This window comes from Octopus sinensis, linkage group LG12, assembly GCF_006345805.1.
Source record: "Octopus sinensis linkage group LG12, ASM634580v1, whole genome shotgun sequence".
Classification (NCBI taxonomy): Eukaryota; Metazoa; Mollusca; class Cephalopoda; order Octopoda; family Octopodidae; genus Octopus; species Octopus sinensis.
This window is the reverse complement of record NC_043008.1, coordinates 35918121-35931512: the sequence shown is the minus strand read 5'-3', so window position 1 is coordinate 35931512 and position 13392 is coordinate 35918121. Positions and strand designations below refer to the sequence as shown.

General features: G+C 35.7%; 1 protein-coding gene across 5 annotated transcripts in view; it reads left to right on the top strand.

The window, feature by feature from the left end:
* Positions 1-13392, top strand: part of LOC115218018 (C-myc promoter-binding protein) — a 167549-nt gene that overhangs the window by 150205 nt on the left and 3952 nt on the right. For all 5 annotated transcript variants that reach the window (XM_029787767.2, XM_029787765.2, XM_036507871.1 and 2 more), the window contains 9 exons: positions 8-1177; positions 2641-2890; positions 3045-3096; positions 3703-4274; positions 4894-5044; positions 5547-5627; positions 8159-8282; positions 10413-10470; positions 12525-12697. In XM_029787767.2, the coding sequence (XP_029643627.1) occupies positions 8-1177; positions 2641-2890; positions 3045-3096; positions 3703-4274; positions 4894-5044; positions 5547-5627; positions 8159-8282; positions 10413-10470; positions 12525-12697 (2631 nt within the window). The remainder of the gene's footprint in view (positions 1-7; positions 1178-2640; positions 2891-3044; positions 3097-3702; positions 4275-4893; positions 5045-5546; positions 5628-8158; positions 8283-10412; positions 10471-12524; positions 12698-13392) is intronic.

Sequence of the window (13392 nt, the reverse complement as noted above, 5' to 3'; positions counted from 1 at the left end):
TTAACAGTTGGTAGTTCTGCTGGTGTACTGATGGTCAGTGATTCTATTTTGAAGAATAACAACTTCAATTACAACCTGCATGATCTAGAAATGGAAGCAAAGCGTAAGAGACACAAGAGTGCTGGAGACAACCATTTAAAAACGCGTTCCAACAGCATGTTCTCGAATTGGAGACCATCTTGGAGTAGTGCAAATGCTTTCTCAATGCGTTTCTCTGACCTTACCAAGAAAGAGAAAGTTAGTGAGACCATTGAGCAGAAAACAGTAGAGACTTGTCTACTTGCAAACCCTAGTATTGAAGACAGTGGAATCATTTTAGATGAGGCCAATCAGAATGAGGCTGTGCAGCAGCTACCTAGTGAAAAGGAACCAAGTAAAGAAGCTACTCCTACTGATGAAACTGATAGTAAATCAACTACTAAAAGCCCCACTAAGAGTTCAATACCTTTGTCTTCTTCATTTAGTGCTCCCATAACAGAAAATGATCCTTTGGGTTTATTTGATAACAATGTAAATGAAAGTGAAATGAATAACAATTCTTCTCCCGTCTCCCCTACAAAGCCCTCTAGTTCATTTTCTAAAAAATCCCTTGTACAAACAATAAGTCCTGAAAGGATATTGCATGATATTCGGGCTAGTAATTTGTGCAGCACATTGCATGAAGAGGGGATGGATGATGAAGATTTAGTGAACATAAGGTATGACACAGGTAATCGCAAACTTGGCGATCTGGGACGGACTAGTAGCTCCCCTGACTGTCTTGCCGATTCAGTCAAAGCTAATTTTAATCATCAAACACCTCAAAAGAAATCAAAGATTTCTTCTACGTTGTCATTGGACGAAGCTGGAAAAGTAGATCGCTCACAGGACACTAAGTTACGACGAACTAATAGTCTTCGCCGGCGTAATGAAATGTTGAGTGGTGTATTGAAGTCTGCGTCTCTTGTATTGAACAAATTGAATGAGCTGAAACAATCCATCACCCAGCCTGGTCATTCTGGATCTAATCTCTCCCTGACTCCTTCTGAAGACAGAGATAGCGGCACTGGTGACGAAGATAATCATGACGGCCTCTCTGGACTTAAGCAAAGAATGTCAGGGAGTTTAGATTTTCTCAGTCGAACTGATAACTGCCTTAATGAAGCTTTGACTGAAAACAGACGACAGTCTTCTCATGGTGTGTATTCATACTTTTATTTTTGTTTTAAATTTTTATATGCTCATGTTTTCATTGATGTTGTCTGCAATTCAACAAACACTCAGATAAATATCATCGCCTTAGGTTGTGTATCATAGTCTACTAACAGTTGGTAATGGCTACCCATAAGAAATCTCATAAAAAAAATAATAATTATGAAATTATTCTATACAGTGCTCAGGTGCACCACAATTTGTCAGAAAGTGCGTATAAAGCACATGCAGTAATGTACAAATGTCTGGAAAGCGAACAATGTATGAGTCAGATACATGCTTGTGTGTGTATGGAGGGGAGAAAATCAGGTGTAGTGTTGGCGAATCTCAGAAAGCATGGAAGTTTTGAAGGATGCAGTGATCCGACAACTAACAACTCATGGGACATAGTATCAGAAGTGAATTTGATCTCTTCCATTAGTGCCTGTTCTCAGCTGTTGTGGTCCATCTGTAGATATCAAGGGCCAATATCTTTGTGTTACACTTTTGTATCTCAGTGAGTGCCTACTCTAATTTCTGATACAACTAGGCAACAGTAGGTAAAGTATTTCTCTTGGCAACCAAGTTTAGTCCATTGTTTATAGATGCCCAGTTAAATCTTCTTTTAAAACTGAAATGCTGAAAGACGATTCTAGTTAATGCGTTTTGCACATAAATCATTATTTTAATGAATCTTTATGCTTTATTCTAGCAACTGTAAGCGAACAGAAATATTTGATTTAGGAAAAATGTGTTGTTAAATAAATTATTTCAGTATTTTTAGTATGTATATTCAATCAATTTATTATAAATATTTAATCAAATCCAAACTTCACTTTTCAACTTGATTTGATCTATTTCAACAAATATAAACACACACACACTTTTTTGCTCCATTTGTGGTTTGAAAGGCTATTCACTTATCTCGTTTTTATGTTTTGTCTCTTATTTCTGTCATTTCATTCTGTAATATTTATCCCTGACAGCTTCCAGCTGTGGCCTATCAAACACTACTAAACATAGTGTGGTGCCCACATCCTCTCACATGTGTTCAAACCATACTATGTTTAGTTGTTTTATATCCCATTTTACTGTCCTATTTATAATGTTTATTTATCTATACTCGTGTTTTCATGCTTTCTGTGTAAACTCCAATTGTAAGGCAAATCATTGACTCTTACATTTATTTATTTTTTTTTTTGTCATTATTTTGTTTAATTTACTCAGTTCATCTCATTTCACTTTTCTCATACATCACCACATCATGCATCTTTACATATATAACTGTAGCCTACCAGATTTACTCACAATGCTTCAGTCTATCGCCTTGTGAGTGAATTTGGCAGGCAGAAGTTCCGTCATGTGTGTGTGAAAGTGCTTGTGTCTTCTTTGAGACATATACACATGCACAGGTGTCTATATATAATTTTCCTTTTTTTTTTCTTTTTTTTTTTTTTTTACCTTTTCAAGATTCAATTTCCTCTCCGACATTTACCGGGCAAGATATTCCTATGATGGAATTCTCTGATTCTTCAACTAAAAGCACATCCACAGATAGTTACCTTAGTTATGGCTTATTTGATTTCTTTGAGAAAATGGGAGAAATTACTATTGAAGTTGAGATGACCAGTTGTTGCCGTTGTCCTCATTGTCTCTGTCTGCTCTATGACGAAGAGATTATGGCTGGTTGGTCTGCTGATGATTCAAATCTAAACACAAGGTTCGTTAATCTCATTGGTCCATACTATTTGTCTCTAGTCACCTTTTAAATGAAATTTATGTCTTTAATTAACCTTGTATAACATTACAAATATCAAAGTAACATGATGCTTTTTATTTATTTATTTGGTTTGTTTTTTTTCATCTTTCATTAGTTGTACTTTTTGTGCCAAAAAGCTTGTCCCACGCATACAGATATTCATCAAGGTATGTCTTTTTTTTTTATTCATTGTTGAATATTATTTTAGCAAAGTGATTCAGAAGCAATTCCTTATAAAATGTGTGTCTATAAAATCCTCATTATTTAAAATCCACTACCTATGCTGGTATAGGTTGAATAGATCGTTACAAGTCAATCAGTTCTTATTCAGAGATACTACTCTTCTAGGTGGGTGAAATAATTATGGCTCCCGCTAACATTTCAGTGTGTGTGTGTGTTAGTTCTGCTCACTTTCGTATCAAATTATTAGTTTCATGCTTCAAGGCAAATTCTCTGATAGGGTTTAGCTGCTGGTAAAATTCTCATGTACAGTCAGATGATAAACAGACATACTCTCAGATACAGCGTTGTGACTCTGTGTGCTCAGTGTTGTACTAAAATGATTTTTGATTGTTAAAAACCCTTCTAGAAAATGTCAAGCTAACAAATAAGCAACATTGATCTTGTTTGAACGTCATTCTTTTTGCAAGATCTTAGATTGTCTTTTTTTTTTAAGATCATAATCTCTCCCAAAATAATTCGTATTCATTTGCAGAATTGAACTTTCCTTCTTCTGTATACTGAATGAGAGCTTTATTGATTTATTTACACAGGATGCAAGGAAACATTTAAACAAGGGAACTTCCCCGGTCAAGGGTCAAGATAAGTCATCGTCTGTATTTGGATCTCCTCGTAAAGATAAAAGCAATGCAGTTACAACAGAATCAAGTGAGAAAAGCAAAACCTCCTCAAATCCACCATCGCAGAGGACGAGTATCTCCTCAACGTTTAGTTGTGATAAAGGTGACAATGATGAAACAACTTCTGAAGAAGGTACACAGAATTCAGTGCAGTCAGAAAGTCAGGAGTGTGTGAACGAATGCAGTCCTGAATGTGAAACCATCTCCAGTGAGGCGTCAAATGAACAGAGTTCCACTGACGTGACAACAGATTCATGCAACAACAACAACAACAAACATGTCAAGTCAAACCGTTACCGTAGTACGAGTGAGTGCCTTACAGCATTTACATCATCTTCTGCTGTGTACAGTTCATTATATGATGATAAGGGTTCAAACCTGGAGTCTCCTACATCGTGTCCAAGTACAGCCACCACAAAGACTGGGCAGCAAGAATTAAGGAATTCAACGTTATCCTCTGAAATTAAGAGAGATTTTATATCTGGGTAAGCTATTGCACATTTTTATTTTGTTGCTTTATTCTTTATACTCTGAGTTCAAATTCCACCAACAAGAATATAACAAAGAATAGTTATTTTAAGATGCTTTGTCTTAAGTCTGCCCCTTCAGTATTAACTATGTGGGTTTTACACCAACTCGACAATCAAACACTTTCTAATAAATAGTTTCAAAGGAAATTACATATTTCATGGTTTCACAATTATGGTTTTCAAAGTAACAATAGAATATCAACATATACTGTTAACTTTATTAATTGTTATTATTTTGAAATGTTCATATTTATAAAATTGCAGTAAAATGTTTTTGATTTAAACTCAATTGAAATAAGTCAAAAATATGATTAAAAAAAAAAGAAGAAAAATAACTGAAAATTTTCATTCACAAGATTTAAAATGAATATAAAATGTTTTTTGTACTTCCCATTTAATTTTACTTAATTCAATATCTATTTTATTGTTGTGTGAAATATTAAGCAGAAATGTAGAATATTAGAAAAATTTACTCAGTGGGTGAAGATTCCCTTTCCTGCTTTATCATCTTTCATTATAAATCATGCTTTATCGTCTTTAATTATAATTTTCTGTCTTTTATCTCCATCTTCAGCAAATCTATTATCTTGGAACCTATCACTTTTCCTTATTTGAGTCCACTCGTATTACGCAAAGAGCTGGAGAATGTTGTTGAAAGCGACGGAGATTTATGTTTATTAGAATCTAATTTTGTTGATGAACATCCAATCATATTTTGGAACATGGTAAGTATTCTATCTCAAGTTTTTTACATTTTGTTTTTTGACTTTGGTTGGAGTGTTGAAATATTTTAAGCTAAAGTGTAGCAATTAGTTTAATAGTTGATATTTAACTGCTAGTCACTTCTAATCAAACTGATCTTGTGCTATAGTTTTGGACCAACCAAAGCCTTATGAGTGAAACTCATTGCATGGAAACTATGCAGAAGCCCATCAGATATGCATATGCATAGGATGGCAGAATTATATTGTCCAGCTAAAAAATACCTTGTGGTATTTGGTGACATCCCTTTATGCCCAAGTCAATTTGTTTGATATACTCATTGTAAGGTTGATACAGCCACCTAAAATCCTTTGTGAGTGGCTCTCCCACATGAAAGCAGTTCCATCACTGAAACAAGAAAAAGAATATGAATGAGTGTGTGTGTGTGTGTGTGTTTTTTTTTTTAACCAAATTTTTTAATAAAAAAAACCTGAAAATTGCTTTGCTTTACTTCTTCTCAAACAGGTTTGGTACTTCAGACGCATAGCTGTTCCTTGTCATCTTTCAGGACTTGTCTTAAAGTCAAAAATGCTTAAATCTCTTGAGGTTTGTTTGCAAATACAGTTTCTTTCATAATTTATTCCATCCATCTCATCCATGGGATTTTCTTTCATTTCACTCAGTTGTAATTACCTGGTTTTATTATTTGTCTCTTTTTATTTCTACCTTGTTTGTTCCTTCTCAAGCTGCACCTGGCTCATAGGGCCAGTTTCCCAGTTTCCTTGGCATATAGTTTCCTCACCTGGATGGGACTCCGGTCCGTCGCAGGTGAGCTGCAAGATGCAGGAAGAAAGAGTGAGAGAAAGTTGTGGTGAAAGAGTCAGCAGAAGTTCGCCATTACCTTCTACCAGAGCCACGCGGAGCTTAGGTATTTCGCTCATAAACACACAAATCGCCCGGCCTGAGATTCGAACTTGCGATCCTTCGACCGCAAGTCCGCTGCTCTAACTACTAGGCTATGTGCCTCCACATTTCTACCTTAGTAGAACAAAAAAAATTACTTTTTGTAATTTAATAATGAAAAGATACCCTTAGTAGTTTTTGAGCAAAACACTTCATTTCACATTGCTCCAATGCACTCAGCTGGCAAAACTGAGTATTCCTTTAACAGACTGGCATCCTGTCCATTGGAGAATACATGTACCAAGGAAACCAGGAAACTGACCCTATGAGTCTGGAAGGATCTTTATTCTTTATACAGTCGATGCATTGTTTGATTCTCATAAGTTATTCGGTTCACTTTTTCCATCAATAATATTAATACGCTAAGCGTTTTTTGTTTTTGTATGTCCCTGTGGTGTGTGTCACACTTACTTCAAAGGAAGAGATAAAAAGGTTGAAGGGAGAGTAGATATACTTGAAGTGAGTGGCAAAGCGAGAGAGAGACAGTGAGTGGTAACGGCATACGTTTTGTGTTTTTAAATGTTTATCATTATTTTCAGAGTAGCTGATACATCATAAGTAGATACATAGACACATTGTTACAGCAAATATTGGATGTCACACTTTTCATTACCACATGAGGATAAAATTCACCTGCAAGTGGTTGAGTACTCCACAGACATGCATACCATTAACGTAGTTCTTAGGGAGATTCAGCCTCATACAGAATATGACAAGGCTGACTCCTCTGTATTACAGCTACAACTCATTTTGGCCAGCTGAGTAGACTGGAGCAAGATAAACCTTCAAGTGGTTGGAAGAAAATGCAAAAAGATATAATACAGGGGCAGGAAAATCTTTTTAGTCATTAGGGTCACTATGGGTGTTAATCTGGTCCTGACAGCAACATTTGTGGGTTTCACAGATCTGGAGGCCAAGCCCCCAGATAAACACTGATGTGCAGACTGTTGTTATCAAACTGAACGTGGGTTGAGAGCAAAGTCACAATACGACAGAATAACAATTATTTCATTTTAGCTTTCACTGCCTATTACTAAACATATGACATTTTTACTTTATGATATGGAACATTTCCTTTTCTTTCACTCTTTTCTAAAAAATAGCAATCCATCGGTTACAACGACAAAGTTCCTGTTTATCTGATCAACGGAGCATTCTGCTTGTAAAATAAACACACAAGTAGATGAGTACTCCACTGACCTGCATTCCATAACGTAGTTCTCAGGGAGTTTCAGCCTCGCACAGAATGTGACAAGGCTGACCCCTTTGAATTACAGCTACAACTCATTTTTGCCACCAGGAATCATACTCATGACTTTACTATCATGGACCAAATACCCCTAACCACTGAGCCATGCACCTTCACTCTCTCAACCATAAAGAAAAGGAGTGAAGTAATAGCGACAAAGAATGGAAAGCATTAGTCATTTAAAATGACAATTAGACTGAAATACAATCAATCTTTTCTAGCTTCTTTACTTTTAACAACGAAGAGGGAAAGACATTTAGTAATGTTTGGTTTGATTAGCTTCAGACAAACATAAATAGATACATGGATATGCAATTGTGTGTGCATATACAGTGATGGATTTGAGGGTTTCGTTGATTTTTTAAATTTTACCAGTGTATAAATACCAAAATGGTGAAACATTTCTCAAATTCTATGCAATATTTTCCATAGCTATTTCATTTTGTTCACTTTCCTTTACATATGAATCAACCCTCATCTGTGTGTAGAGAGAGAGAGAGATCATGGTATACGTATGTGCATAGACACGTGTGGGTACATACATAGATATGTGATTGTGTGTATGTACACTGATGGATTCAAGAGTTTCGTTTATTTATGAGTTGGTTTCTTAATGTCACATGAGTATAGATAATGGTGATACTTAACAAAACAAAAAAATTAATTCAGTTCAATGAAAAAGTATGGGTAAGCAACACATTGTAAGCCACACTATAAATTTCAGGAAAAATTTATCTGCCCCTCTGATGCTTTCTTTTTCATTTGTTATTTGTGGTTCTTATTTTTGAATTTCTGAGTACTTCAAACAAACCAAAAAACATACAATGTGCTCGCACTCTTACATGCACTGTTGTATAAACACACAGTCACATATATATACCTCAGTCATTGTGTTTAATGTTGATGACCTTATTTTGTTTTCCAGTTGGATGAACCTGTTAATAATGGCATGAAACTGAACAGTAGAAATGTCAGTGTTCGTACCATGTGGGACAATGTGAAGATGAACGATGAAATGGGCTTGCCAATGTACATGGCATGGAGAGCAGGTACAAACATTTCAAACCTAATAAACCAAGTTTTTTCAGTTGTATTTAGAACTTTGTTGGTTTACAATACTTAGTTCAGGAATGTTGTTATTTTAGTGCTGATGATGTTAGTAATGATCCCTACATAAAGAAACTATGACAGTGGTTGTTTAACTTTAACCATTTTGATACCATCTCACCTCTGACCTCTTCTGGTTCCATGATTACCAATTTCCTGTTTCAAAGTGATCTAAATTAAAACTTTCTTCCATCAAAATTTCAGGCTAATTTAGATTCCAAATACCAGCTTAATAAGGACAAAACTATTTTACTAAATGCTTCATTACTTTCAAAATCATTTGAAACTAAGACAGCGTATTTTAAAAGAAATATAACAGAAGGGATAGGCCAGTCCTGATGCAGCAGACCTACAATCAAAAGCATTTCAAATGTGACCATCCTGTCATTCCAGGGTTATGAACAACAAGAATATCTAGCTTGTCAGGTTCTTTCCCAATATGACAAAGTGTAACTTGGAGATTTGCCTACTGCCAAGCAGCCTCATAGTTCCTTTGTTAATTAATTGTGTTCTGGTATGATGGCGGTGAAGGCACATGATTCAGTGGTTAGAGCGTTGATCATGAGATTGTGATTTCGATACCTGGACTGGGCTGTGTGTTGTGTTCTTGAGCAAGACACTTTATTTCACATTGCTCCATTTCACTCAGCTGTAGAAATGAGTTACAACGTCTATAGTAGTCAAGCTGTATCGGCCTTTGCCTTTCCCTTGGATAACACTGGTGGCGTAGAAAAGGGAGGCCGGTATGCATGGGTGACTGCTGGTCTTCCATAAACAACTTGCCCGGACTTGTGCCTCGGAGGGTAACTTTCTAGGTGCATTCCCATGGTCAGTCATGACCAAAGGGGGTCTCAGCAAGGTATGATGGTAATTATGTCTGGCCTATTATGGAAGGTTGAATTTAGTGACTGAATGGGTTGATGTTGTGGTAATGTTCTGGTGTCTGGATGCCTAAATGTTTGTGTATTATTGAACATGTTTATCCCCAGGTCATTCCTGATCCATCGGAATCACATTTAAAACTGATCAGCATGAATAATGGCTATGTAACCAAGAATTTTGCTTTGGAAGGACATGGTTAGGGATATGGTTTAGTTGGTGTCCTGTACTATAACTGAATCAATCAGTGCCATGTGAGTGAGAAATGTAGACAAACAGAAGAGAACTGTGTTGTGTGTGTGTGAGTGAGTGACAGTGTGTGTGTCCCCAACCTAGCATTTCAGCAAAAGAAATCAATAAAATAGGTACAGGCTTTAAAAAAAATGAGTACTGGGATCAAATTGTTTGACTAAAATTCTTCAAGGTAGTGCCCCAGCATGGCCCACAATCTAATGACTGCAACAAGTAAAAGGTAAAGGAGATATAGAATATAGATAAACGATGTATGAGTAAATTCATATTTCCTCTCCTCATGCATTTGCTGATTGTAAACAAAAAGGCCAATTCAAACATTCATTTGTATCTAGTTCTCCACGTAATCAGGTCCAGGCAGTTTCTTGGTTGATAGACTGAGGGATTATCACACTGCTTGAAAACAAATGAGGGTTGGTATCATGATGGGTATCCAGCTGTAGAAAACTCTGCCCACCATAGTTTCACTTGACTCGTCTATATACGGAAAAGTAAATGTTGATGTTCCAGCCATAACCATCCTGTCTGTATTTCAGACATGTCTCTAAAACTGAATTATCAAATGTGACACGCTCTTTTTAAGAGTTTAAAGTGTGATTTTAGAGAAATTTAGCTGCTGTTTCCAGGTTGAGTAATCACATGCATATCTCTCGTTAGCTTATAGTCGGTCAGTCATGTAGTCAGTGGGTCTTAGTGAGTTGGTGTTGCAGTCACATTTTTGTATGTAGTTGATGTGCCAAGGTTTTTATACTTGGCCAACAGACAGATAACAAGTGCTGAGGAGTTGATACTGTCTTAGCATCACAGTATATGATAAGATCTTTGGATATTTAGATGTAGAAAGTTGTGTATAAATATTTTTAAGGTTTAGTTTTCATTTGAACCAGAAAATAGTTTTTCCCATTGTTAATACACGTCTCTTCTCACTTTTCTATTTCCAGGTCGTGCATCTGCCATTGTTGATGCTCTTGTGACAGATTCTCAGATATACTCAAGACCGTATGTTATCACTGAATTCTTCCCCTTCCATTTCATATCTTTTTTTTTCTTTTTCGATTTAACAAAGTCAAACTAGTTTACCGAAATATCAACCGGGAACATCGATGTTAAATGACAACAACTGCTTTACTCAAGAATTTCTACTAAACACTTAGTATACTGCTGGCATTGGTGAAATGCACCTTTGGGTGGTTCCTCTTTATAACTGGAAGGACTTATTCTCTGAAAGTAATAACTTTACCAAAGATACAGGTCATCAGAGGGTGACAGAATACAAAGTGTCTACCTCTTTCATTAGTAACTCGTTTACTAACCCAGCTGTTGTCATAGTTTAATTGTAAATATAGAGAAAGGGTTAAGAGCAAAGCAAGCTTTCAAAATGAAATTCAGAAGTGCATTGCTGTTTCCAGGAGAGACACAGTGACAAAAGTTTACACTTGCACACCATTACAGATGTATACACGCACACACGTACATACACACGTGCATGCATACACATAGAGAAAGATACATAGACGCATAGAAACATGTTGAGTGTCTATAACTAGGTTTTATATGACTGACAAAATGTTTTAATACCCAAGGAATGTATTGGTTTTTGGTACAAGGCCAGCGGAGGTGGTAAGTTGATTACATCGACCTCAGTATTTCACTGGTACTTAATTTATCAACTCCAAAAGGATGAGAGGCAAAGCTGACTTCGGCAGAATTTGAACTTGGCATTTTGTTGCCTGGCATGTTAACAATTCTGCCAGCTCACTGCCTTCTCTAAGAGATATATTAACAAAATAAGTAAAAAGGATGATAACTGTGTGTGTATGTTAATGGCTACAATGTCTCTTCCCTGATGTAATTGTTTTAGATTCAACACATGATCACAATCAAATCACTTGCTAAACAAATACAAGTCAGAAACACACATATTCGTATGTGTGTGTGTGTATATGAAATTTTGACAGAAAGTTCATTTCCACCAAAACATTACCAAATCTTAAAAATGGATGGTGAGCTGGCAGAATCGTTACTGCACCAGACAAAATGCTTTGCAGCATTTCTTCTGACTCATTACATTCTTGGTTCAAATACCACTGAAGTCAACTTTGCCTTTATTCCTTTCTCATTCAATAAAGTATCAGTTAAGCACTGGGATCAATATGAACTCAAAATTTCCATCCTTGTGCTTGTATTAGAAAGAATTAGTGTATCCTAAAAATTTTGATCAAATATTATTTTTCTTAACAGCATCATGTTTATTTTTGTTGTTCTTTTCTTGAAACAGGATTCAGTGATTATTAGCCTATATTGTGGGATTGTTAACTATGTAAGGCATATAGTATTTACTGTAAATTTATTTCTACCAAATCTTGCATCACATTTTTTAAAGAAATGTTGCTATAGGCAGTGAAATTAAGATCTATACTGAGTGGCTTCAATTAAAGTCTATCCTGGGGGAGCCTTGTCTTGTGAGTTCTCTGGTGACCTTACTAGTGCTGGTCCTATGGAAAAAGGTTCTCAGTATCAGTAAAGCGATTGGCCTTAGAGAGAGAGCATCCAACCATAGAAACCATGCCATAGCAAACATTGGAACTCAGCATAGTCCTCTGGTTTGTTGGTTCCTGTCAAACCCTTAAATCCATTCCACCTTGGAAAACAGACATTAAACAATAATGACAGTGACAAGTCTATACTTGAATTAAAATTCATTCTTCCATGATTGACTTGCAGGTTCAGTAGTTATAGAAATTTAAACATAGCATTATTAATTTCCTGATTATGGTCATTGAACCACAGAACTGTAAATTCATTAAAACCACATCTAGATTAGTTGACTGGTTGTTTGCATTGGTTGACAATTTTCCTTCATAATATCTTGCTGCAGAAAGAAATTCTTAAGCTTTATTGAAATCAGAGGAAGGCCTGGAGTTGAATTAACAGATATCATACAAGCAGGCATAACTGTTAGTTTCCCTGTTAAAAATTATTTGAAACCAATGCAGCCTATTTTAATAGAAATATGGCAAGAAAAAGGTTAATCATATTTTCCTCTCTTTCAGGTTGATGCAACAAATTATAAGCAACATCCATGTTGTCAACGATATGCTCACTCCAATCAAGCTGTTAGCAGATGCTCGACGGAGAAAGTCTCGAAAAGGTTACAGACGAAGCTTTTACCGAGAAATATTGTTTTTAGCATTTGTGGCTTGTGGGAAAAACGTTGTTGATTTGGGTGAGAAAATTTTTATAATTCTCTAAATTATATTTTCAATATTCTCTACTTGGTGCTTGACCTACTAGAAATAGCAGCCAACTATCCCTTGAATCACATCCACCTGTCTTACAAAGGAACTTCCTAAATACGTAAACAGATGAGATGTCATGGTCTGCAGTTGGTATCACTTTGGCATGCAGTCCGTCTGGCCATTTACACTGTAGCATGCAGTCTAACCTAAGAATTTGTTGTGAAAACATTTTTGCAAAGGTAGTGAGAGGAGTTTTACAAATACTTTTTGGAGTGTGTAGATAACATTTACATCAGAATTTAATATGAGAAATATAAATTGGCGGGAAAGCACATATACTGATACACACGACATAAATCTACTAAAGGAAACTTGAAATTTCAAAAGAAAATTGTGATGTGTGTAAATATGTATGTGTGCATGCTCACCATTTTTCTTTCCACTTGAAATTCATATAAAATCATAATTTAAACAATCTGAAAAGCATTTGTAGAAATTTTCATTTCAAAATACCCCTTTTTCCAAAAGTTATAAGGAAACAAAGCCAACTTGTGTGAATTTTTGGAAACCCTGTCCAATTTTTGTTCACAACAAATTCCAATATATTTAGAACCTACACTATCTGAAGTGTATCTGTAGAAAATTTCATGAAAAAAATATTAATTTTTCTGGAAATTACAAG